The 25,852-nt window shown below is 42.9% G+C and overlaps 1 protein-coding gene across 1 annotated transcript; it reads left to right on the top strand.

The window, feature by feature from the left end:
• The first annotated feature begins 24,374 nt into the window (after window positions 1-24,374).
• FIBIN (fin bud initiation factor homolog) lies at window positions 24,375-25,852 on the top strand. The gene has a single exon (XM_042837264.1). It carries the CDS (start codon window positions 24,388-24,390, stop codon window positions 25,006-25,008), a length of 621 nt encoding a protein of 206 aa, XP_042693198.1. The 5' UTR covers window positions 24,375-24,387; the 3' UTR covers window positions 25,009-25,852.

Raw genomic sequence — 25,852 nt, 5'->3', positions numbered from 1 at the left:
AAGTTGGCTTTACTTCATAGCACATCATCTCCACGGGCATCCTTTGGCATCCCAGAGCAGGTGAACCTTAAATGCTCCGTATTTCCAAGAGACTTGTTATGCTGTGCATACTTTAGGACAGTGAGTCTATCATCCATGATTGCTAGAGAAATGAGCAACATTTTAAAATCGCTAGCTTGTGTTTCCTTAGCTGCCACTTGGGTAGCTGTATCTTACAAGCCAGTGGAGTAAACAGAAATTGTTTTATTCCTGGAAAGTGTGTTCAGATTTGAAGGCAGACCAATCAAGGAAGGAACTCCAAGTTCTGTGACAGTTTAAAGTGTATCAACCTATGTTTATGTGCATATCTGTTTAACTTTCTCTACATATATGTATTTTTTACCATAAAGCTGATAACGCCAGGAAGGTCCTGGGCGAGGACTTAAAAATAGGCAAGAAAGGAACTGTGGAAAAGAGGAATTTGCTGATAGTGTAACTTTTTTTTTTTTTTTACTTTTTTTTTTTTTCTTGAGCTCCAGGGAGATGGGAGAAATCTCCCTTGGTCGCTGTGTGCAGACAGTTGGACGAGCTATGTGCTGGGGGGCCACAAGGGAACTGGCTTAACCTTGTGCTAAAGGAATATGTTATCACTGAAACCAGGGAAAATAAAGGGCTCTTTTGTTTGGAGCTGCCTGCGCTGGCCCAGTGGAGGAAGGTTTTATGGCTAGCCTGGAGGGATAAGCTTTCATCCTACTAGGGAAATGGCCATGAATCTCTGTAGTGAGGGAGATGACAACGGAGGGCGGGTGGCTGCAGTAGGGCAAAGTCACATATTCCTGCACACCATGCACTGGTAGTGTGATTTTGATCGTTTGAAACAGTCTGCATTATTAAATTTCTGAGATTTCAAAATGCATTCGCACCAATGCAATCACAGTGAACTAATCTGAGCTACGTTTTCTTAAGCTGTGCTTCCAAGGAAAAACGGTGCAGAAATGATTAAGCACCCAAGAGTTTCTGTGAATTATGTTTCAAGTTGAAAATACTGCTTCTACATAATGACTTACGTGGCTCCTTTTGCAGACATATGGTTCATTCTCCGTGTGTCATATAATGAAATATGTGGTTTGTAACAGTGTTGGGAAGCAAGATGTTAGTGATTACAAACACAAATTACTTAATTACATCAGTATTTTTTTTTCTTTTTTTTTTCTTTCTTTTTAAATAAAGTGGGAGCCATTAACGACATTCTGGTTTGGGACAATAACTGGGTTATGTTTTATATCTGCAATTATAAATGCATATGTGTGTATGCATGTAGCATTCTCAGACAGCAGGATGCAGGTGGCTCTTTCTGAGTCCCAAGAGCTGGATGTACATCCTGAAGGCAAGCAGTTCTGAGATGATTGGTACACACAGTTTGTCAGACTGGAAAAGTGCACCAGCACTGCAAACAGTTAGTAAAAACTATTCAGAACAAGTTGTCAACAGCTCTGCAGCTTTCGTAGTGGCAAGTATGATTTCATGGCTTTTCCACATGTCACTCTGAAACCCAGATGAATCCATGGAGTACTGCTAATGAAACTGATCCCATTCTGCTGGAAAAGATTGTTCCAGAAGCATTGGCACTCCCAGCATTGGTGTCAGGAGGATTGTGAAGTAAGAAGCATTTATACGTAAGCATAACTAAGTCCTGCTTGCTTTAAGGGTTGAAAGAATGGTAGGACAATTCTTTCTCAGGTCGTAGGCTTTGTTGTGGGATTACACAGTGAGCGAAGTGCATTATGTACAGCTAACTCTTGGGGACTCAGTGCTTGGGACCACCAAGGTCATTCCCATTGCAAAGGCTGCAGGGTGAGGCAAGAGGGGCTGAGGGACCCAGGCCTCCTGAGTCTGCAAAAAGACACCAGAAATCTCACAGGAAAGACATCTGCTCTATCTCATCATCTTGAGTGCTCACAGAAACCCCAGAGGAGCTTCAGAAATTTGGCAGAAAATGTAGATAAGATGCAGCCAGACACATTAGGACCAGAACTCACTGCTGGCCCTGGAGATAGAGAATCAGAAAGAAGATACATCATTTCTTCAGATGTGCTTCACCTCTCTTTCTTTGTGTAATTCCCCAGTGAGCATTCACTATGCTGGAAATTGTCAGTATCTTGAGGGTTAGTTGCCTCTCTCCTTTTTTTGCAGGTGAAATGTGCAGCCATGAGTAAAAAGGCTGATTACTAACAACATGCATTTTAACCCCTAGAAAGGAACTTCGATGTTAACAGTTGTTTTTCCAAAAGAGTCTTGCTGCATCGTGAGCAGAAGATATTCAATACAGACTTATGTCCTTTTAGCAAGGTTTGCAACCCAGCCGGTTAAACTCAGGATGCTCATCCTAAAGAGCTTCATAGAAACCTGTTGAGACACAGCCCTAAACTGAAGTCATTTAGTGGCCGTTACAGACATATTTTTGTCAAAGCAAGTGTTTTGGTCATAAGGTATTGTCCTTGCACTATTTCAGTGGGCCCAGAAGACTGAAGTTAGTGAAGTGAAAACAAAGCACGCATAAGCGTGGACTAAATTGAATCCAATGCAGCAGCTCTGATCCTTTCCACAAAACACATCAGTTTAATACTGAAAAAAAAAATATTTTCTTTATGTTATTTTTATCTGCAAATGAGGTCCAAACCAACAAGCAAAATGACACTAAAGGTCGGATTTGCATTGTGGGTTATTTTTAGTAGAACACTTAGGAGTATCCTTAGAAACACCTGAACAAAAACTCATATTCTATATACCTAGGTGTAACTGCATTATATCATGTCAGGAATCTCTGAAAGAAATCTAAAGGAAACAGAACCACTAAGCAATTAAGCAGATTTGTCTTGTTAGCACGAAGAAATATCTTGGTAATTAAATTACTGCTAAGTGCAAATTCTGAAAACAAACAAACAAACAAAGATTTCCTCTGCAGAAACAATATAAAAAAGATGAGATGACTTTATGTTATGCCTTACATGGATTAAGTGGACAAAACATTATCTGGCAAATTTGTGCTTGGTTCCCATTATTTGGTAGAAATAAGGGATTCAGTGTTAGAATCGTGGCTTGACTGATCAAATAAGAACTGGAAAAGTTCCTTGGCAGAGATTACTCCAGGAACTTGGCCTGTGTACAGCGAAAATACACTACAGATGTATAAATTATGCAGGTTGGGATTGTGCTGGAGAAAGCCTTCCATGTTGGAGTCATGTGGGAAAGAAAGTCTAGACATCATAGATTAACTTACTTCATTGAAAATCACGCAATCTAGAAATTGCCTAAACCCACATCTGCACAACTACACACACAGAATTTTGTAACCAATGGCGCTTAATAGATTTTCAAACCAGGAGCAACCAAAGGATTTTAGCGAATTTGCTCTATTGGTCAAGCTTACAGATAATTTTAGTTATAATATGTAGAGCATTTTTTAGGCAACTAACAAATGAAGCTAACCAGACAGATGGAAAAAAATCTATATTTTATAGCAAAAGGGAGTCTGCAATCAAGTATAAATTGTTACGGTTTCTCCATTTTTACAGTTTCAAATCAACTTACTCAAACCAAGAATCCAAATCCCTAATTATTATCACACAAAGCCAGATCAAAATAATTTGATTTTTCTAATAACTGTAGTCCATGACATAGATTTTTCTGCTGAAGAAGCAAAGTCTCAGTGGGAAAAGAATAATGTAAGAGTGTGCAGTCATTCTTCAGAAATGAAAGGAACTATGTATGGAGAAATAGTCATTTGTGGGAGGAAGGAAAAATTGGAGAGCTGATAGTGAGATATTACCTGTATGTTTCTGAGAGTTTTGGAGTTGAATCTTCCTGGCTGTGCTCCTTTTGATAGTTGTGGATAATGGATTTCTGAAGTTATGCGGTGCCCATGCCCATGACCCAAGTGCCATTTTTGGACCTATGTGCTCAGTTCCATACAGAGGGTCCAAAAATACTGCTGAGGAACTAAGCTGTTCAAGCAACACAGCAGATTATAGAGAGAAGAGAGTGAAAGCTGTCAAATCCGCTCAGAAATCCTGTGAGCCTACCTGTGCTGTGTCTGCTGAGACCTACCTGGACAGCCACATACTGTCTTAGGTTTGGACATAAAGAACTGCATATGGACAGCAGGGCTGAAATGTTTCTGGTCAGCAGCCAGCATGAAAGCACTGCGAATGGAGCTGTGCCAGCACCAGAGGTACTACAAGGTAGCTGTTTAGGAAGATTGAAAAGTTTTCTAGGTACCATCTCTTTGCTTCCTTCTGTCTGACTCCCTGCACTCGGGATGCAAATTCTCTGTTCCAGCAAGCTCAGTGTGCGTACTGAAGGTATTAAACCTAAACCTTCCTGTGCTGTCTCAGCTCCTGCAGCCAATGGTGACATTAGCCACTGCTGTATCCCTTTTTTTTTAGCTTGCCTGGTGGCTGTTTTTACTGACACTGACACTTTTAAATGTTTCTGTTTCTGAGTGCTATTGTGCTTTAGGTATTCTAATATAGAATAGCTATGTTTCACTGCAAACACAAAATCTCTCAGGTGTGCATTAAACTATGAAAAACCCTCCCTGCTACCTGAAGAAAAACCCTCTTTCCGATCAAGCTATGGTGTCTACTAGTCTTCTTTTGACCAGCTTCCAGCTAATCTGGTATAGTGGTTTTGTGATTTTTGTTGTCAGTATTCCATGTAAGAACAACATTTAAAACAGTGGGGTTAAAGAGTTAATGTTCTGGTGCCGTGGACTGCCTTTTTGGGGCATTTTGGGTTCTCAGCAGTGAAAGGTGGAGTCGTTTTTTTTCCCTTTTCCTCTTTTGTCTCCTCCTGGGCTTGTGCCCCTGTCACGGACTCAGATCTAGAGATAATTCCATGATATCTGGCCTCCATAAATACAAACACGAAGTATTTATGTGTCTACTCTGAAGTTGTAATATTAATTGAGAGACTTTACCATCCATCACGATGGATGAAACATTTGTGAGAAGGTGTGTCATAGAATGTACTGAATATTTTCATTATTTGAATCCAACTGAAGTAGGGAGAAGCTAATCTACAAAATATCGCAAAGTATCCCATGTGAGTCAAGAAAGAGCTGATTTTTGAAGTTCATTTGCTTCTCTTGGTCAAGGTAAAGTCCAGGTTTTCAAGTCAAGCAGTTGGAAAATAAGAAATAAGCGCCTAAAAAACATCCTTCCCAGCTGATAGTCTGGCCACCTGCAACTCAGTTCCCCTTCAGACTCCTCTTCTTCCTTGTGCAAGTGCCCTGTCTGTGTGGCACTATCTCCCCCACTGACAATATGTCACTGTATTAACCACTGCCATTCGCCCCATTTGCCACTTTGGTTTCTCCACGTGTCCTGGTGATGAGCGCCCACAGTCAGCCTGCCAGAGCCATGCTGGGCTCGTCTTCCTCTGCTCATCACAAGGAATTGGATGAGCTCAGGAGGAACCTGGATCCCCTTTGTCTGCCAGCCCTCTGGCTCATAGGAATGAGCTCCGTACCACAGGGGATAACCATGGTATATAATTCTTTTCATAAGCTGCTCAGCTTTTATTTCTGAATTGTTTCAGTCCTTGGCCTGTGGTGTTTTACTGGAATGGTTCACAAACTTTTCTTCTTCAATGGCTCATTTCCATCAAGTTTATGTCTACATGTTACATTGATGTGTGTACATATGGTAGTTCAGCTTAAACGATTCTCATATGTTCCTAATATTTAGCTCATAGTATATTTATGGAAAGAAGCTATATTGCTTCTCAGGCTTTATTTTGCTAAGCTTAATGCATTGACTGTCTTCCAGTATCCCCTATAAGACAGACTTCCCTGTTCTTCTGCTTTTTTTTTTTTTTTTTTTTTTTTGTTTGTTTGTTTGAAATAAACTTGCTTTAGTAAGAAATTACTGTTAACTCACTTCAAGATGAAGTCCAAGTAATATTTTAATAATCACACTTCTTTGTTTCTGTTCAAAATGTCTTGGTTAAAATACACTAGGCCTCACTCTCATCCTCCCACAGCTGCATGAGAATGGTTTAGTTATTCTGTGATCAACTAATACTCAAAGCATTTTCTCTCCTTCTGCCATTTAATTTGCTGAGTTCCAAGCTTAAGGCAGAAATTCCTGCTCTCGGTTCCAGAACACTTATTTTTTTTTCCATCCTTTTTCTATTATAGTGTGCAAGCAATAAATTCTTCTTGATCCAATTTGTACTGATTATGTCTTCCTGCCTTAGAGCACTATCATACTTTGTTAATACCCTGCAGGTTTATGTGCCAGAATCACTAGGAAAAATGTTAGTTCCAAGAACGGTTCTTGAAGAACTCAATAAGTCCTTCCTTATCTTGGACAAGCAACCTTGTCCAAGTTGGGTATTTTTTGTTACAACACAAGCAATTGTAGACCTGTTACTGCCCCTTAGCAATACCTAAATATTTCCAAAAAGAGGGACTTGTTTTCACTTATATAACATTTGTGGATGATTTCAACATAACTAAGATTTTACCTCTAAAAGCATATCCTTAAAATAACAAATAATAAAATGTGAGCAATGCAGTGCATTTTTTTAAGCAGTTGAGATAGTACAAATATGCTGAAACTATGAAGAACGACATCAGTCACCAACCAAGAAGTTATTTGTACTCAAAATCTCATCTTGCTAAGAGTGTTTAGATCCTACAATTCTTTTCATCATGAATCTTTCCTGTTTTTTTCCACTGCTCTTACGGCATGCAAGATGTATGTCAAGGATCTTGAAAAATGACAATATTCTGATAGTTTTAGTTGGGTTTGGATTTTAGTTTTCAGGTCAGTTGAAACTTTTAACTCAGCTTAAAATTCAAGGAGATGAGTTCATGAGACTTCCAGCTTCTTGTCTGATCCCTTTGCAATGTGGAAAGAGGTTTTGGCTTAAGTCTTCATTCTTCAAGTATGGTAGTGGTCATGTCACCTCCTGCTGAAATGAAAGGGTGATAGCAATGAACTTTGCAAAAACTGATCTGAATTATCCTAGGAGAGAAGGAGTGGACAAAGCACATGCTTCTATCTTCTACCTGTATAAACAATAATTTTATGGAAGAATCAATAAATCATAAAAAAAAAAAAAAAAAAAAAGTGGCTATTTAGTTTTTATCAGAAAATCATTAATGTACTTCAGAGTATTAAAGATACATGCTGAACTAGCTAAATGGGCCTGTACTTACAAACTTAGATCAATTCTGAAATGTTATCTCCACTTTTAAAAATGCAATAATAATGAGCTAAGATACAGCGTAGCAATCTTATCTTAGAAATGTAAGAATACTTGATAGTGTTGGTTATAACCTAATATGCAAGAATTGATTTATTTGTGTGAGTATTGGATTCTTAGTATGAGGTTTGCCCTATGTAGAAGAGAAACAGAAACATCAGGCAGCACTTAAGTGCCATTCTGGCCTTGGAAATAGAAGCCTAATTGGTGCCCAGTCCTTGGGCAAGGTGTGGGCAGTGGGAGCAGAGCCAGCACATGGGTGTGCTTTAAGCAGCAGCTCTGGGAACTGGCCAAAAACAAGCTGCCTTTGAAAAATTGACCTAGATATTTAAATGAGTGATAATTTAACAAAACCCGATGTCCCATAAAACTGCTCATGTTTTGAGGTGTTGGTATTTGTTAGCTGTATCTTGCAAAAGAAGTCGTGCAGCCAGCTTGAGGAAAGGATTACATGTCCCTCTCCCTCTAGCACCAGAGGGTGAGCCTCAAAGACCATAAATTCCCTTCTGGAGCTCCCTGAGAAGCCAGGTTTCAAGTCTGTGGAAAAGTTTCCATCGTGGTTAGCTTGACTTAAACTAAGTCCAATTCTATCTTTTAGCAAGTAGCTCTTCAAGCTGCTCAGTGGAGTACCTAATCTTGTCCATTTTGTTACAATAGTTGAAACAGTTTGAGCAATAGTTGTCTGTAGTGTCAATACCTCAGTTGGGAGTTCACCACCCTAGCACTGAGGAAGAGCTCTTCCTGGGATCCTCAAGCACCTCCCTTGGTTTCAGTGAAAGCTTGATGGAACTGAAGCATTCCAGCGAAGCACTTCAGACCCAGCAAAGCAGTCTTTTATTAGATATTTTTGTCTGATTCTTTTCTTGTGTTCACGCTCATATCTGAATTCTCTATGGCTGGTCTAGCTCAATGCTGTTTTAATTGTTCTTTGTTTGAACTGTAGTTGCAACCGGAAGACTCAACTATGTCCGTGAGCTCAGACAGCACTACAGATGGTCTCTGTTCCAGGAACTGGACTCCTTATTATGTAATCAAGATATTAATCATCCTATATGGTTTTCTGATACCTTGCTGCTGGTAATCTAAATTTTTATGTCAGATCATGAATTCCAAGTGCATGAGAGAAACTGTATTCCTACAGTGACTTGTTTGATAACGTGTCGAGATGTACCCAAAAGCAAAATGAAGTTACATGGCCACAGGTAGAGAGTAAATCAGTGGCAGAGCCAGGAAAATGTCAGGTTAGGAAAAAGTGAGGGATTCCTTAACTCATTCATTGCCACCACTTGCTATGATCAAGCAGAACAGGCAAACTTTTCCACTTGAAAATTCCTACAAGGTCGTGTGAGGGAGACACGGTAAATTATGAGTTCATAGAAGTATCAAGGAAGATAATCAACTGATTGTCCTACACAGTACATTTTAGTGGAGTCTGGGGAAAAGAAGAGTCATCACCAGAACTGTTATGTGTAGGTGACAGTGCATGGACACACGGAAGCACAGGAATGAAAGATCCTTGAAATAAGGAAGAAAGCAAGCCAGCTGCTTTTAGGTAAGAAGAAAAACTTAGGCACATGGCTGTTATCTGGAGAAATATTTCACTGTAATGTAATCTAGGGCTACTTAAGAAATATTTAGATAGATAAGTCTGTGACTGCTCAGGGTTGTAACAGATGTTTTGGCCCCCAAGCCAGAGGAGAGGGAGGCTCAGCACTTGGCATTCATGCATGCGATGCTCAGTGAGCCCAGCAGGGAAGGTGGTACTGGTAGAAGAGATAATGCCATGATTTTTCCAGTTGCTAATTTGTAGGACAAGTGCCTTCAAAAGAATAAGGTGTCCAGGGAGATCTAAAGTTAAGCTAAACACATGCATAAAGGCCAGGAATTAGGCTGCATAGTTTTTTCAGTACCAATATATCTTGATTTCATCACAGGACCTCTGTTTTGTTTCTCCTGCACTATTAGTTTGCTACAGCAGTGAATGCAAATATGAAAATGAGAGGTTTCACTGCAATTTTAGTGATGAATAACATATAGTGATTAGTATAATCATTCTACAAAATGCATTCAGCTGCTTGTGGGACTTTTTGTGATGTGGAAACTGGACTCAGATCAGATCTAACTAAAGCTAGTGCCACACTGGCAATGCTTTCTCAACCTGAAAGGCTGTCATTAAATCACTGACCTACATAGAAAGCTATTGACATCTTCAAGATAATGTTTTCTTTCTGCCTGATATTTCATACAATAGAAAACTTAGCCGTGTCATGTTAGAAATATAATGGTTGCAATTTAGTTTAGACTTTGTGATCAAAGTTAATTTGATTCTGAAGAAGCTGTTTATATCAGTTAATTACCCCAGTCCATAACAGGAAACATTATGTTCTAACCAAGGCAAACCATCACAAATCTCATTGTCTGTCTGCAAAAATGAAAGTTATAACTTAACCACACCTCAGATGTGATTGCACAAGCAATTACAAAAAACTCTCATAGTACATTTTTTAATATATTGTTGTAAAAAAATCTTGTAATTAAAAAGGATTCTGCTCCTGTTCTTTGAAATAAATTGATACATACTCGAAAAGACAAGAGCAATTAATAGGACCGTGGTTGCTCTTCCTTGTGCCATACAAAGAGGTTTGTGCTTAGCTTATAGCACTTTCTTGGAGCAGAGCCTTTCGGTAACTGACTTACTGAAGGATGCGACAGATCAGCAAAGAAAAGGATCATTTACAGAGTCCTGAAACTTTACCATTAGCAACAGAAAATAAACATAAACATGAAAATAAATATTTCTGCAAGTACATTCAACGCTGCCTTTTTAACTAAGCAGCTAAAAGAGCTGCTTCACATGTCAGACTTCCTAGAGGAAAGAGCTGTGCTAGATCAGCAAGTCGCCAAGACAGGGGCTCTGCAACTGCATATGGCTGTAGAAAGAAACTTGAGCCACAAGAGGCTCAAACACTAATATTGTGCAGCAATGAATTAGCAGGAGTTAACTGAACTTCTTTCTATGAATTAGTGTAACCGGAAAATCGAGTCTGATTTGAGAGTAAACTGAGCTGCAGCTCTGTGCAGAGCTAAACCCAAACCTGAGTGGGGATTGTGACCAGAGGGCTGAAATACATTTGAAAAGTAAGAGCTCGGAAAGAGATTGCTTGGTTTCTGCATAAGCCATGGGCTGTTTAGACACATAATTAATGTAGGCTTGCACTTATGGAAACTTGGCCTTTCTGCTTGGATTGTTTTGGCTGAGGGTGTGTTCTTCTTCTTCTTTTTTTTTTTTTAAGGAAGGAATGGCTTGTTATTTATTACTGAGTGAAACAGCAAGCACTATTAATATTGCAGTGCTGACAGAGAAGGCATTTTCCCAGTCTGCTGTTCTTTTTCTCTTTCCCTTGAAATACTTGTTCTCTTTCCATACAGATGCAAACAGGCCGAATGTTTCCTGCAAAATAAGGCAGCAATTGCGAAGTGCCCATATCAGGGCTACCTGGTTGGTAAAAAGACACATCTCATTGTATGTCTTGGCACATTAAAGCAAAAAAAAAAAAAAAAAAATTGCCAAGAAAAAAATTTTCTATGCAAATAGGTTTGCCTTGCCTGCACACAGTTGTAAGTAATGTTATACCCTATAGAGATGGCATGAATTCAGAGGTGAAGGGATGAACTGGAAAGGTTTTTGACTCCTGTGTCCCCAGCTGTACTGTGTAATGCTGGTTTGGTGCTCTGAGTCTCAGAGCCACATAGCTGTTTTGTGACCATCAGCCCCAGCGGTGCTGTGCTGCCCCAGGAGTGGAACATGGGGCTGTTGTTTGGGGGCCTGAAGAGGGCAGAGTCTGCACAAACCAAAATTGCTATAATTTTTCAGGCTTTAAAATAAATAAAAAATAAAAAAAAAAGAGTTTAGAGACATATATCTCTGAAGTGTCTTTTAGCCAGAAGTCTGAAATTTGGGAGGCTAGCTCTGCTCCAAGCACACCAAACAATGCATACCACATTTCAGGGCAAACTGAGTTCAAACCCCTTAAAAGCAAAAATGCTTTGTAATCCCAGACTGGCAAAGCTGCCACAGCTGGGAAAACTGAACACGAGCATTTCTCACTGCTGTGAGGAGAACGATATTATCTCAACCTGGTATTTTTCATTGATTTTTGTGCTGGATGTCTCCTGAAGCTCTGCCCTGCCTCACTGATGCTTTTGACATAGGATTTTGTTGGCCAGGTTGTTTGTTTTTTTTTTTTTCCCGATAAGAAGAAGATGACAAATATTCTTTATCCCTTCAGTTTATCCCTTCTTGTTATGCCAGGAGCGCTGTGAAACTGTTGGAAGCTACCTAGAATTGGACAAGTACAAGTATGATAGTAGCTGCAGGAAAAATAGAGAGACTGCTGCAGAAAAACCCTGCCATTACTGTAAGCCGGAGAATCTATAACGAATTATATTATGCAACCAGAGCTCTACAGCTCTATTTCCTGGTTTCATGGGTGTGAAGCCACAGTATAGTCATTCAGAGCATTGGTCGGAGGCAAGAGATGTAAGAAAGAATTGTTTAAGGAAATGTAATATTTTAGGCTATTAGTGCTAAGCCACTGCAGATAAAGAAAGATGAAGAAAGTAGGAGTTTCTTAAATATAAAAACTAAAAAAAAAAAAAAAAGAAGAAGTCTTTATATTTCTTAGGGTTGAACAGAAGTAAAGATTTCCAAAGACTATTTATAAAGGAGTTCTGTTAGATCTAGTGATTTACTGTATGTGTTCCTCTGGGCAGACTGCAATTTTCTGTTTGTCCAGAACTTACTGCTGCAGGGAGTTATTCACAAGAGAGTTTGCTGTGAAAAGTAAATAAGGAATGGCATCTGGAGATAGTAAGAATTTTAACCAACAGCCTAATGGAATGTCTGCCTGTTGCTTGCATTTCACATGCCCGGCACTTCAGCGTACTTCAGTGCACCTCTTATGTTATTATATTTATAATGGTTGGTGAATCTCATTTTTCCTCCACACAAGCGGAAAGTACTGGGGAAATAGCAGTGCCCAGCCTCCTCTGCAGTGTGTTGGAAAAAGCACATGTGCCTCTTTTTAGAAGCAGTCCCAGCCCTTTCCCAGAGCCAGTCTGAAGCGCCACGAGAGACAGTTTTTGCAATTCCAACTGCTGGAGCTGTTGTTAACAATTGCTTTGTTCCTCTCAGGTGTTTGGTTTTAAAGAGCTTACAAGTCAAAAGCTCTGGGGTTTGGGCTGAAAACGGTTTGGGGGTTCCAGGTTTTCAGTGGCATGGTGCCGGCCCAGTGAGTTACGTGGCAATTTAATTTTCCACTGGGTTCCGTGGAAGCCTTCTGTAAATGCTATAAATGTACTAGACTGATTTCCCTAGTCTGCCTTCAGCAGTCTGCCCGTACAGGCAGCCTGAGCTTTTATCACCTCATCACTGCTCCTAGTTCCCTGCTAAAGGAAATCTCCATCTAGGCTAAAGTTCCCATGCTCCATCACACACTGCTGTTTTTTCCTCCCATAGAGGCTGTGATTAAAACAATGAACAGATGGAAGACAAAGTGCGTAACCTTGCCCTTGCTATCATCCCCGCAGGGTGTTTCCAGAGGATGCTTTAAGCAATTCCAGGCTAGGTTGTGCTTTATGTTGCTCCATATTGGGACATAACCTTGCTGTAAGTTTGCAAGGCATTTCTGGTTGTATTTGTGTAAGCATGGCTGGGGGCTGGTGCAGCTGCAGGAGCTAGCTGTAAGGCAGCTGGCTCACTGTTTGCTTGCAGTAGTACAGAACTTGTCTGCAATCTGCAGCGTCATGGGTGAAGTTAGGCAAACACTTGGATGTTTATCTTGACTTGCAATATGGCTACAAACAGCTGTTATCAGCGCACTGATAAAGCGTGGCTGGAAGCTATGCCTCTATATTGCAGCCCGGGACATTTTGACGGCTCGTGGTAATCCCAAAGATTTCCCCAGTGCAGAGCTTCAATCTCTCACTTATCAGCTAATGGCACTCAGCCTCCAAGGTTATCGTTCTGATAACACAAGGACTGGGATTTCTGCCTTCAGTGTGCAATTAGGCAGAAGGGCACGTCTCATGGAACTTCTGATGGCAGGGAGTGTTTTTTCTTTCAGCTGATGTGCTTCTCTCCTGGCACCTCCCAGTTCTCAGAAATCACTTAGTTCATACCACCGTGTCCATCTTTTCCAAATGCAATGAGACATTTCATTTCGGACAGCACACGGGATCGCAGAGAGATCCACCCTGTTTACAGACTATAAAAGCAACTTCAAGACAGCTTCCCACTACTGTCTAGGAAGAACGTGTGTCCAAGAACAATACAGCAGCAACAGGATGATTAGATCTTTGTTAACTCATATCTTAGAGGAATCACTGATGTGCAGTTACACCTAAACTGTGAGTTCCATGAAACTGAGATCCTTCCTCTGCCTACAGGCATATGCTTAGCTGTTCCAGAACAAAGCTTGTCATTAAGGAGAATCACAAGACAGTAATTTGAGGAAAGCAAGTGAGTGGATTTCCATTCTGGAGCAACATCTGCATATTCTCTGTTGTTCAGGGAGAACAAGACCCAGCAATTCTGAGAATAAAATAAAAGACTGTAAAAATAGGGAATCTCATCCCACTCTTGCCTGAGAGCCACTCTTTTACCTTAGATAAAAGGAAAGGGGGAAGGGAAAAGAATAACCACTCCGCTCATTTCATAGAATCATAGAATTGTTTGAGTTAGGAGGGAACCTTAAAGGTCATCTGGTCTGACTTCCCTGAGATTACCAGGGACACCTACGGCTCAGGGTGCTCAGAGCCCTGTCCAGCCTGACCTTGAGTGCCTGACCCTGAGTGTCTCCAGGGATGGAGCATCCACCAGCTCTCTATAAAACCTGTGCCAGTGCCTCACCACCCTTATTATTTCCTATTATTTCTCAATGTTCTCTACTAGCAGCAAACCTTATCTACATGTGTGGTGGCAGCAGCTTCATGCTGAGCAGGGTTTCAGCAATGAGCCTCACCTGCCAGGGACCACGTGTGACAGACTGAACTTCCTGGGCTGTGTTTTGATGCCCAGTGCCTTTCTTATGTCTGTCTTTAACAGTCAGACTAGTTATCCTAGAGCAAAATATTTCCAGGACTCATTTTTGACTCTGTCCCATTGAAGATACAAGTAAAGTTCTCATCACCTTCAGCAAGAGGCAGAGAAAATATTTTTAGAAAATACAGTACTCCATTACTCCTTTCTGAGTTTCCTTAGTTACCGAGGTCATTTTCTCCATTCATGCTGAGGCATCTTTGGACTCCTTGTCCTTTTTTTTTTTGTCTGTGTAGTAAAAGAAACAGCAGCAAACGTCCCGATACCAAGCTTGGAGGTATGCTCATATTTTTTATAACGACCCCTTTCAGAAAAAAAAAAGAAGGGAAATAATGCTGACAAATGAAATAAGACAGACTTTCTGAAGTGCAATTAATATGATTTAAATGACTTCCACAGAACTGGTGGTCTTAGATGCAACCTCAGAATGGTAGAACCTACATGGTTTAATTACTCAAAGAAATCTTTGCTGCTATTCCAAGCATTTTTGCTTGTAGTGAGCTACCCCTTCATCAAATTCGTATTCCAAGAGGTTAAAAAAACATGGTTGTCCATCCCTTGCCATTTTCTTAGGTGCAGACTTTCTACAAAAAGGGAGTGCGTTAAGTGCAGTGCTGTACTACTGCAGGAGCATAACCTGCAAAATATATTTTGAGAAGGCAGAGTAAGCAGAGAATTAGTGATTTAGCAGTTTTGAAACCAAGGGTGAAATCCCACCTTCCACCAAAATTTATGATACAGGGGCCAGAACATACTTGGGGTGTGATAGCTAGTATGACGTAACATAACATACAAGAGGGAGCCAGAAAGGAGAATGTGCATTGCCTCTAGGTAGTATGTGTGCCTCTGAACGTGCCTGTTTTTGGGAAAACATGGTGCAGGGTGTATTACAGAGGTCTTATCTTAGAGGTCTTTTCCAACCTTAATGATTCTGTGATTCTAAGAGGCCTCACACTCCTGCTATTCCTCTCTGGCCAGCCATTGTGCTGCCAACTGCAGCACCTAATTCTGCAGATTTTTCTTTCCATTGCACGTGGAGGGGTAGGAGAGGCAAGGTGTGTTTCAGACACACTCCTGCTGCAAATGCTGCTAGCCCAAAGCAAACAGAGCACACTACAGCCATTTAACCTGCAGAGGTGTCTGGCACACGAGTTACTCTTGCAGAGGATGGGTTTTCCTGCTCCATCTTCCAAGCAGCTCTCAGTCTCCAGTATTACCCTCTAAATTATCAATTCAAACAGTTGTCCCAGCAATTGGTTTGGTTTGGTTGAACTTTCTTGAAAGTCCACAAAGCTTTTTAAACACCTCCAAATCTGCCCTCTGTAAAGCACTAACTTCCATTGCATTCATTCAATGCAATGGGGCTACAGCACCAGAAAGGATCAATTTGTGAGACTAAATGTGGTGTTCAGTCTGCACGCCTGTAGCAGGGCCAAGGTTTTCTCATCTGAGGCAACCAGGCTGGAAGAGACATAATATTTCGTAAACCTTAGTGAACCCACAAACTTTATTCCACCCAGCTTCTTTCCATTAAAACTAATCACATGCCTTTCTTCTTGACCATAAACCTGGAAGTAGATGCACAGCATTCCTGTAGAGCTGTGCGTTTTGGTTTGAGGTGGTCTCAGCAAACAGCAGTGCTGGGGTAAGATTTATCAGGATGCCTCTTTGTCGCCCGTGCTGAAGGGCTCATAAGGCCACAAGTCATCTCAAATGCCAGGTCCTAAGCCATGCTGTTCTGCATAAAAGTCATAAATTGTAGGAGGAGGTACAAATTCCCTATCAATATTCTGCACAGACCTCAGGCATAGGGAGAATAACGCAGTGTTAGGATTGCTGAATGAGTGCTCTGTGTGCACTAAGTCATTAAAAACCTGTGGAACAGTCAACCCTGACTGCACAAAAATAAATACAGAGCTGGCTGTAAATAGTATCCCTTCACCTGCTTCTTCAAGTAGAATTTTATAAGGATGTTTGTTAAAGGGAATGATTTTTTTCTTTTTTTTCTTTCTTTTTTTTTAACAAGGAGATTTTGGTATATTTCAATTGAAACCATATGTTTGGTCTTAGGCTGCTCGAATACAAAGTCTAGTTTTAAATTTAATGCACTGTTAAAAACACCTAAATAAAAATCTGCACAAATGTGCTAGGATAAAATATGGACCTTTTCCAACTTCTTAAAGCCAGGTCTGGGAATATGAGTGAAATTCACTATGGAAGCATTGTTTCGTTTCATTCTTTATTTGCCACATTGGGAAGGGCATGGGAGAGGAGATTATGTCAGTCAAATGCTGCATTTGTTCATCTTTTCCCATCTCTCAGGTATATTTGAAGAAATGATAGTACCGTAAATGTTTCTGTTTGAAACAGGCAGCAAGACATGGAAAAGCTGAACTCTTGTGGGTTCCGTGTGGTTGGTTAGGTTGAACATGTAGGTTCAAGCTCTAAACTCACCACCACGGACTTTAAAGCAATGGTGAGAAGAGGAAACTTGACAACTAATCAGTATCGAGTTTGTCCATTTCTTCAGGAATTAATCCCGATCTTGATAGGCCTGTGTGTATGGATCAGAAAATGCCACCCTCCTGAAGGTGGCAAAGCTTGAGATTACACAGTGTAACATCTGCTCAAATGGTCAGGAAACTGACCTAGAAATCAGGACCGGTGAAATTCAGCTTTCTGGAAGCTTAGATGTTTTGAGATCCTAGATCAAATGAATGATCACAGGACTGCAAATCCTCACCATCTGTATCCATGGATTTATCCATTTGAAACTGCAGCAGCATTTCCCCACCAGACTCCCTCAGATTTCTTCCAAAGCTTTTATTCAAATTCTTCTCCAAGCCTGCTGGAGCAGAACATTGCAGGTTTTGTGCTTTTTCTATTTGTGAGAGAGAGAAAAGGAAGAAGTATTTCTTTAAATCCTAAAAAGCACTTAATTTTTTCTCCTGACAGGTTAGGAACAAGAATATATTATCAATCCTAACGAGTGAACCATGTTTCCATAACATTTGCAAAGTATATACAATACACATACAGCCTTTTCGCTTTCACATACAGCACAAAAAGGAACACGAAAAGCAATGAAAACCAAATCAATGTTTGAACATGCTGACTCAGTAACAAACCACTTTTACAGTACTGGGAAAACTTCTCCATGTTCTGGCCAACAGTGATGCTTCCAAAGTGTTTTCATTTCCACTGAGGAAGTGTTATTATTTCCACTTCGGGAACCGTACTGAAGCAATAGCAGAGATATCCCTTGTGGGGTTTGGAGTTTTTCAACAGCAGGAGGAAACTGCACTAGTATGATACCAATAGCTTTTGACTCCATTTCTCTTTTAATCCTTTCTCCTTCCCACGAGGCATCCAGATGCAGCACTCCCCAAAACTAACCCCAGTACATCCACAGCTCTCCGCTTTAACCGAGATATATTTATATGCTATAGAGACAGGATGTGTAAAATGTTTTTCTCTGCCTTTTTTCTGCCAACGTTGAACTCATTTTATTACTGGCTGAAGCTGAGGCAGATTCAGTACTGATTGCATATTCTTTCAAGACAAGCAGCCTGGCAGACCCCTTTTATTTGCTGTACTCACATTCAGCCTCAAACCAAACTCTGCTCATAAATACTTGTGTTTTTTAACTCAATTTATTGCTTATCCAAGTAGGGCACAAAGGACTACATACCCGGTCATAACTATGGTTTGACCCTGAAATACCATAGAATCATAAAGGTTGGAAAACACCACTAAGATCACCAAGCCCAACCACAACCCATTCCCAATGACCATGTCTCTCAGTGCCACATTGCCACAGATCTTGAACACCTCCAAGGATGGTGACTCCCTGAGCAGCCTAGAATCTACAGGTTATCAAAATTCGTAAGTTCTTAAGTTGCCAAAAGAGCTGTTTTCTTTACTTAGTTGTATGTGAGAAATCTCCTGTTCAGCTTGGAATTAAGTTTACTTCTTAAGATTTCAGTGTAGTCCCTTGCTGGTATTGGGATGTTCAGCACAGCTTATGCTTCAGCATATTCTCGCTTAGCTTGTGTCGCATTCCAAATTCATACTGGATGAAGTGTTTTATAAAAGCTATATGTTACAAATCTAATCTTTTCTGCAGATTTTCTAGTCGTACTCTTATGTTCCTAATATTCCTATGAAAAACTGGCATTACTCTGACATGCATTCCCCGCTCATATCCCTCAACTGTTAATGATGGACCTTCAAGAGCAGAATGAAATAGTGATGACTGCTTTAACTGTTGCACAGCCAAGTGGTAAGAACCAATATTTTTAGTCATGTTTAAGTTGTCAGGCATTCACTTGGTCTGGCAATATTTTCAACATCTCCTCTTGTAAGTAACTAGTAAAGTTAGCATGTATTTATAAACCAGCCAGCTACTAATAAATCAAACAAAATTATATACCTTTCACTTCAGAAAAGCATACATATTGAACACAATTTAGTAAACTCTGACTAGGGCATTATTCATGCTAAAAACAATTACTACTTAGTCTTATAACAGCTGGATATTGCCAGACCACTGAAAACTATTAAAAATATTGTGTCAGAATAATATTGTTCCATGTGCTTCAGATGTAGATAAAATATCTAAGTACAAAGCCTATTCTTGATCTTGCCTTACGTAACTTTGACAGAAATCTACTGCTCCTAAAATCAATTTTCCCAGTATTTCTATTGGTATCTTATTCATCCAAACATGTTCTCCAGACATGATTCGCAGGTTCCATCCTGAAAAATTATCATTAGTCCTGATTATATTTTTGCAGTAACTTTGGGGTAAATTTAAAAAAAAACAACGACAAAGAAGAGCTTTAGGTGATGCATAGAATATGCAAGAACACTCGTGGTAACTGACAAAGAACATGAGTGGTGGGGGATAAATACATAAGCTAATATTGACACCTAACTTGATGCTTGGTACTACACCCTACAATTAGACTTTACACTCACATACTTGTTAGTCTCATGTTTAAACAAGGTATCTTTCATACAAAGCTGTATATATACTGTTCGCAGTAGGAAAACAGAAGGCAGTAGTCAGCAAACAGCATTTATACCCTAAAGCCTGTGGGGCCTTTAGGACCATATAACATATACCTGTTCTCTAAATTACTGACTACTTACATCCAAAATATTCTGATGCTGCAACGTTTACTGTGATCTGTAACAGAAATATCAAGTTTAAAATGAACGATGAAGCATTGCTTGAAGAAAAAGATTTTGCAGGCATCACCCAGCGCTGAGCACAGCACTACTTATTTGCCTTCAGTTCATTGGCAATTTCTGGAGCCTGATTTTGGTGCTGTTGCATTAACAGGAAAACTTTTTAAGCAGAATAAATGCTGCTGTTCTTCGTATTATTATAAACCTAATGCTGCTCAGTGGAAAAACAACGGCTTTACCAGTGCAGAGTGCACTGTGCCAAGTATTTGTAAAAAGACAGTGTCAATATCCTTCTTCATTTGTATTTCCAATATTTTTTTCCTCATTTACTGATTTTCTGAAAGAGTGGTCAGGCACTGGAATGGATGCCCAGGGAGGTGGTGGAGTCAGCAACCCTGGAGGTGTTCAAGGAACGTTTGGACGTTGTGTTGAGGGATGTGGTTTAGTGAGAGCTACTGGTGATGGGTGCATGGTTGGACTGGATGACCTTGAAGGTCTTTTCCAACCTTGGAGTTTCTGTGATTCTGTGATTTTATGCAGAAGCAATTTTCATATTCTTAAGCAGACACATTAGGTAAAGCACTGTCGCCATGCAGTCAGTAGGACTGTTGACAGTGCCAGGACCGCCACGAATGCCTTCATGGGAGCATGCCACAAGGAACAGCTGTTTCCTGGCTGCATCCCAAAAACTCACCAAATCTCTGACCTCATAGAACTAGCCATACGGGCTCCTAGTAGAAGACGTGCCATTCAGGATTAAACTGCCCTCTCCTCTCCTGTATTCCAGTAAAAAATCCATTCTGTCCTCCTCCTGTTTTACTGCCTTCTGTGCCTCACAGATAATACTAATAACTACTTTTAAGAGCTCTGCACCGACTCTGATTTTTATGTTGTTGTTTCAGACTCTGCTATAGTGCTGCTACTGACGTTGGCTGTGATGAAAATACCTGACACTTCATCTCTTGTCTTGTTACATAAAAGCAAATGTCCCTTTCAGTATCTTTCAAAAAAAAAAAAAAATCTGATTTTCACTTGTATGCGCAATGTTTTACAAATTGAAAGAATTCGTATCAGATTGTCTCAGTGTAAAGAGAACTGATTCTTAAAGGTGATTTTGGAGAGATGATGGCCAGAAGGTATTGCTCTGTCAGCTTAAGCCTGTATCTTTTCCTTTGCTTGATGATTACCTATGTTCTCAGTAAAAATTCAGGATTCTGTCACGTTGTAATACTGATCCATATAGGTATTGCCTTAAATCAGGCTCTCACATCCTTCAGCAAGCCCCAACTCTTAACAAAGCTTTGCCCACTGCGTCACTAGAGCTGCAGATCTCAAGCTGCAGCCATCCTCCAGCAGCAGAGACATTCGAGGTGGGTTACTTAAGGCAAGATGAGTTGGATAGAAAATTTAAATACACATGGATAATTCATGTTGGATTGCAAACAGCAATGGCAGGGAGCAGCAGACACTTCTTGGTCTCTTAATATATGAGGAGAGAGAGTAAAAGAATTTGCTAAGGCTGAAGTTTTCATCTATCAGGGCACTGAGGAACAGAACTATGCTGACAAAGCTGAGCTGAGAGATTTACAGTGTGGTCCTTCCATGAAGAGATGTCAAGAGGGGAGCCCACCACAGCGCAGTGCCAGCCAAACCAGTCAGCTGGCAGCCATCAGGAAACCTGTGCAGATACAGTGCTGTGGGTGGCACGGAGTGGGGAACCAAGTAAAATATTGGGTGAAACAAGAGCATTCTGGGAATAAAATTATTTGAAAGAGCCTCTGTTGGCAAACATGGACTGAGGATAAATGCCAAGCAAGCTCAGCTGAAGAATCACAGAAACACAGAATCACAGAATGGCCAGGGTTGGAAGGGACCTCAAGGAATCTCCATGAATCTCCAGCCCCCTGCCACACGCAGGGCCACCAACCTCCCCATTTCATAGCAGCCCAGGCTGCCCAGGACCCCATCCAACCTGGCCTTGAACACCTCCAGGGATGGATGGGGCATCCACAGCCTCTCTGGGCAGCTGTTCCAGCACCTCACCGCTCTCACAGCAAAGAACTTCCCCCTGACATCCAACCTCAATCTTCCCTCCCTCAACTTCAAACCATTTCCCCTTGTCCTGCAGTTTTGTTGAAACAGGGTGCTCTAACCTCTTACTCCAGGACTGCAGTTCCCAACTACTTTCTTCAAGCACATCTAGAGAGGCTTGAAACCCACTGTCACAGCATTTCCACGCAGCTGGCCTTTGGCACTGCCTGCAGGTTCTGTTTGCAGTGCCTGATTCCCAATGGTTTAGGTGGTGTGGGTACCTGAGAGCATACTAATGTGCTTAAGGACAGGGAAAGGCCCTTTAGGATAGAACAGAGTATACTGAAGAAAAGTCGTAGGATCATGGGTAGCCTGTGTCAGTGCCTCACCACCCTCACAGAAAAGAATTTCTTCCTAATGTCTAATCTGAACATCCCCTCTTTTCAGATTAAAGCTACTCCCCTTTGTTCTATCACTATCAGACTGTGTAAAAAGTTGGTCTGTCTGCTGCCTGTAAGCTCCCTTCACGTATTGGAAGACCACAATGAGGTCTCTCTGGAGCCTGCTCTTTTCCAAGCTGAATATGCCCAATTCTTTCAATCTTTCCTCATAGAAGAGCTGTTCCAGCCTGTCATTCATCATTGTGTCACTCCTCTGGACTCACTCCAACAGCTCTGCATCCTTCTTACACTGGGGGTTCCAGGCCTGGATACAGTACTCCAGATGGAACCTCACGAGGGCAGAACAGAGGAGGACAATCACTTCTCTTTCACTGCTGCCATCCCTCTGCTGATGCAGCCCAGGATACTGCTGGCCTTTCAAGCTGCAAAAGCACACTGCTGGCTCATGTCCAGCTTTTTATCCATCAAGACCCCCAAGTGCTTCTCTGCAGGGCTGCTCTCAAGGAGTTCTTCTCTCAGTCTGTATTCACATCTGAGATTGGCTCGATTCAAGTGCACACCTTTCACTTGGCCTTGCTGGACCTCGTTATGTTCCCATGTGCCCACTTTTCAAGCATGCTCAGGTCTTTCTGGATGGCGTCTGTCCCTCCTGTTGTGTCATCTGCACCACGCAGTTTGGTGTCAAATGCAAAGCTGCAGAGGGTGCAAGTCCCTGTGGTGAGCATAGCCTTAATGATAGCCCGTAACTATCACTGTCCCAAGCAGTGTCTTGAGAGCGTTTACAGAATATTATACGACTGACAAACACAGAAAAAAGAACAAAAATTAAACCAATGAGTCAGCAACCAAAACCCAGCCCAGAGGAAGCAGAGTGGGAGCTGAGTGGTGTTCACTGCTCTGAACATCCTCTCATGACCCAGGTCCATTGAGGCCATGTGCCCATACACCTGGAGGTGCACTGTGTCTGTGGAGTCCAAGCAGCTTCCTTTGCTCTGCTGAAGCCCAAGCCAGACCAGCTATCTAAACACAAACACTCCACATGTTTCGAAACATTTTAGATTTGCAATTAAGCTCAGAAAATGCTAATATAAATAGGTTGGATTAGGCTAAGCTTTTGTGCTTCAGTTTTCTATAAAAGGTCTAACGCTTCTTCAGCTTATTCAGCCTGGAGAAAAGAAGGCTGCGGGGTGACCTCATTGCAGCCTTTCAGTACCTAAAGGGAGCCTACAAACAGGAGGGGAATCAACTCTTTGAAAGAGTAGATAACAGCAGGACAAGGTGAAATGGTTTGAAGTTGAGGGAGGGAGGATTTAGGTTGGATGTCAGGGGGGAGTTCTTTAGAGAGAGAGTGGTGAGGTGCTGGAACAGCTGCCTAGAGAGACTGTGGATGCCCCATCCATCCCTGGAGGTGTTCAAGGCCAGGTTGGATGGGGCCCTGGGCAGCCTGGGCTGCTATGAAACGGGGAGGTTGGTGGCCCTGCATCCCTTCCAACCCTGGCCATTCTGTGATTCTGTAAAAACAAAGCCAGAGTCCTGCAGCCTGACCACAGCAGTAAGGCCATCCAGCAGGGATAGAAAGGGTTCTCTGTCCAGAGAGATCCAAGCCCAGTATTTTCTGCTTGGTATCTCAGCTCCTGCTTAATTCCGGGTGAAACTCTCCTAGTCTGCATGGCACAGTCATAAATGAGACCAAGAAGAGCTAAGACGTTTCGGCAGAGCCATGTTTAGAGAGCTTGGAACAGTTTCCCAATGAATAAGTCACAACCATCCCAGTTTATACAGCACGCGGAAAGCACTGGATGATAGCTGAAATATTTATATTTAAGAGGCATAAATGTTTATTAATAACGAGGTGTACATATTTTTGCATGCAAAGCCTTCATGGACAGCAGCGGGAATCTGAACTCTGCCTGCCTTCTTTGGCTGGTGTGATCTCTGCAGTCTGATGACTGCTTCCACGAAATAAGATGTGAGGAGACCCGGTGTCCATACTCGCTACGCACGAGGTTCTACCTTGCTGCAATCCAGCTGCATCCTGGATGCACGCGGAAAAGTTTCACGAAACGCTTCGAAATTCACAAAGCGCGGCGGGACGCGCAGCACCCGCTCTTTTCCAAGGCACGCACGGCTGAGGTCGTCTCGCAGAACAGCCCGGAGGAAGGGAGGGAGGCCGGGCGGAGGGCGGGGGGCGGCCCGACACGCCGGCGGGGCGATGCCCGGAGGCCGGCCCGTCCCGCGCGGTGCCGGGGCCGCTACCTCCGCTCTCGGCGCGGCTTTTAAGGGCGGCGCGGCGTGAGCCGAGCGCAGAGCTCCGGCCGGGCTCCCGGCCCGCAGCGGCGTTTGGGGCGGCCCCGCGGGGCGCCCATGGGGCGGGGGCTGCGCGGCGCCGGCCGGCCCTAGGCTGCACGCAGCATGCCGGCGCTGCGCCTGCTGTGGTTCGGCTGCCTGTGCAGCCTGTGCCTCGGGTACTTCGAGGGTCCGCTGTACCCCGAGATGTCCAACGGCACCCTGCATCACTACTTCGTCCCCGACGGGGACTACGAGGAGAACGACGACCCCGAGCGCTGCCAGCTGCTCTTCAGGGTGAGCGAGCAGCGGCGGTGCGGCGCGGCGGCAGCGGGCGAAGGGCTGAGCCTGCGGGAGGAGCTGACGGTACTGGGCCGGCAGGTGGAGGACGCGGGTCGGGTGCTGGAGGGCATCGGCAAGAGCATCTCCTACGACCTGGACGGGGAGGAGAGCTACAGCACCTACCTGCGCCGCGAGTCCGCCCAGATCAGCGACGCCTACTCCAGTTCGGACCGCTCGCTGAGCGAGCTGGAGGGCAAATTCCGGCAGGGCCAGGAGCAGGGCGGCCGCGAGGAAGCCCGCTTGGGCGACAGCTTCCTGGGGCTGCTGCTGCACGCCCGCGCCCTGCTCCGCGAGACCCGTGCCATCTCCAGCGGGCTGCGGGACAAGCACGACCTGCTGGCCCTCACCGTGCGCAGCCACGGCGCCCGCCTCAGCCGCCTGAAGAACGACTATCTGCGGGCCTGAGCCCGCAGCCTGCAGTCCAGGATGCCCCCCCCCCTCGGCCGCCCCGAAAACGCGTATTTATTGCATAGGACCTCCCGAGTGAACGGCAGGTTTGTGTTGAGTAGAAGGGTGGAGGTACGTCTAAAAAGTTGCCCCGTATCGTAGCGTGCAACGGACGGAGCGTTCTCCTCTTCCAGCGTCGGCTCTCGGCTCGCCGTGACACCCGCGTGTGCAGCAGGAGCGCAGACTCCTCCTGTTGTTACTCTCGTTCGGGGCGAACCCTCTGTTAACTCCTAACCTTGTGTAACGGCATGTATTGTACTCATGTAAAGCATTGTTCTGCTGCGTAACTCCAAACTGCGACTTCATCTGCATTCGGGATAGCCGGGATCTTATTCTGGCAGGGTCTGTGCTCCTCACGGCTTTGCTTATCGGTGGCTCTAAGCAATTGGAGCCCCAGAGCCAGCCAAAAAGGCTGATGTCAGATCCCAGGAATGCCGGTTTTGTAGCAAGAAGAAGGAGCCCTAGCGGTGATTGCAGTCTCAGGTCCCAAATTCAGAGCCTGGTTTCTCAGAGCATGTTTCTAAAGCAGACAGAAGGTTTTGGTCTGTTCCAGTGTAGTGACGTTTCCCATTGGTGCCTTTGTACTTTTGCTAGCTAAGCTATTAATAAACCTATTCGTGCTCCTGGACAATAGCAGAAGTGCCTGGTGGGAAGGAGGGGGAGGATTGTTTGGGTTCTCACAGTCCTTGCTATGTAACATTCAACTTGGGGTAATGTGGCTACTGGATTACAGACAGTGCAGGCAGCATCGCTGCTTGGATGAGAGAAGTTTGTGTTGTTTTAATAAACGTTTGAAAACCGT

Source organism: Centrocercus urophasianus, unplaced genomic scaffold, assembly GCF_019232065.1.
Source record: "Centrocercus urophasianus isolate 14NV4802_14NV808 unplaced genomic scaffold, USGS_Curo_1.0 seq_7, whole genome shotgun sequence".
Classification (NCBI taxonomy): Eukaryota; Metazoa; Chordata; class Aves; order Galliformes; family Phasianidae; genus Centrocercus; species Centrocercus urophasianus.
This window is presented reverse-complemented; position numbering and strand designations above follow the sequence as displayed.

Excerpts from the sequence above, each read along its gene's own strand:
- FIBIN (XM_042837264.1), top strand. The coding sequence starts at position 24,388 with ATGCCGGCGCTGCGCCTGCTGTGGTTCGGCTGCCTGTGCAGCCTGTGC.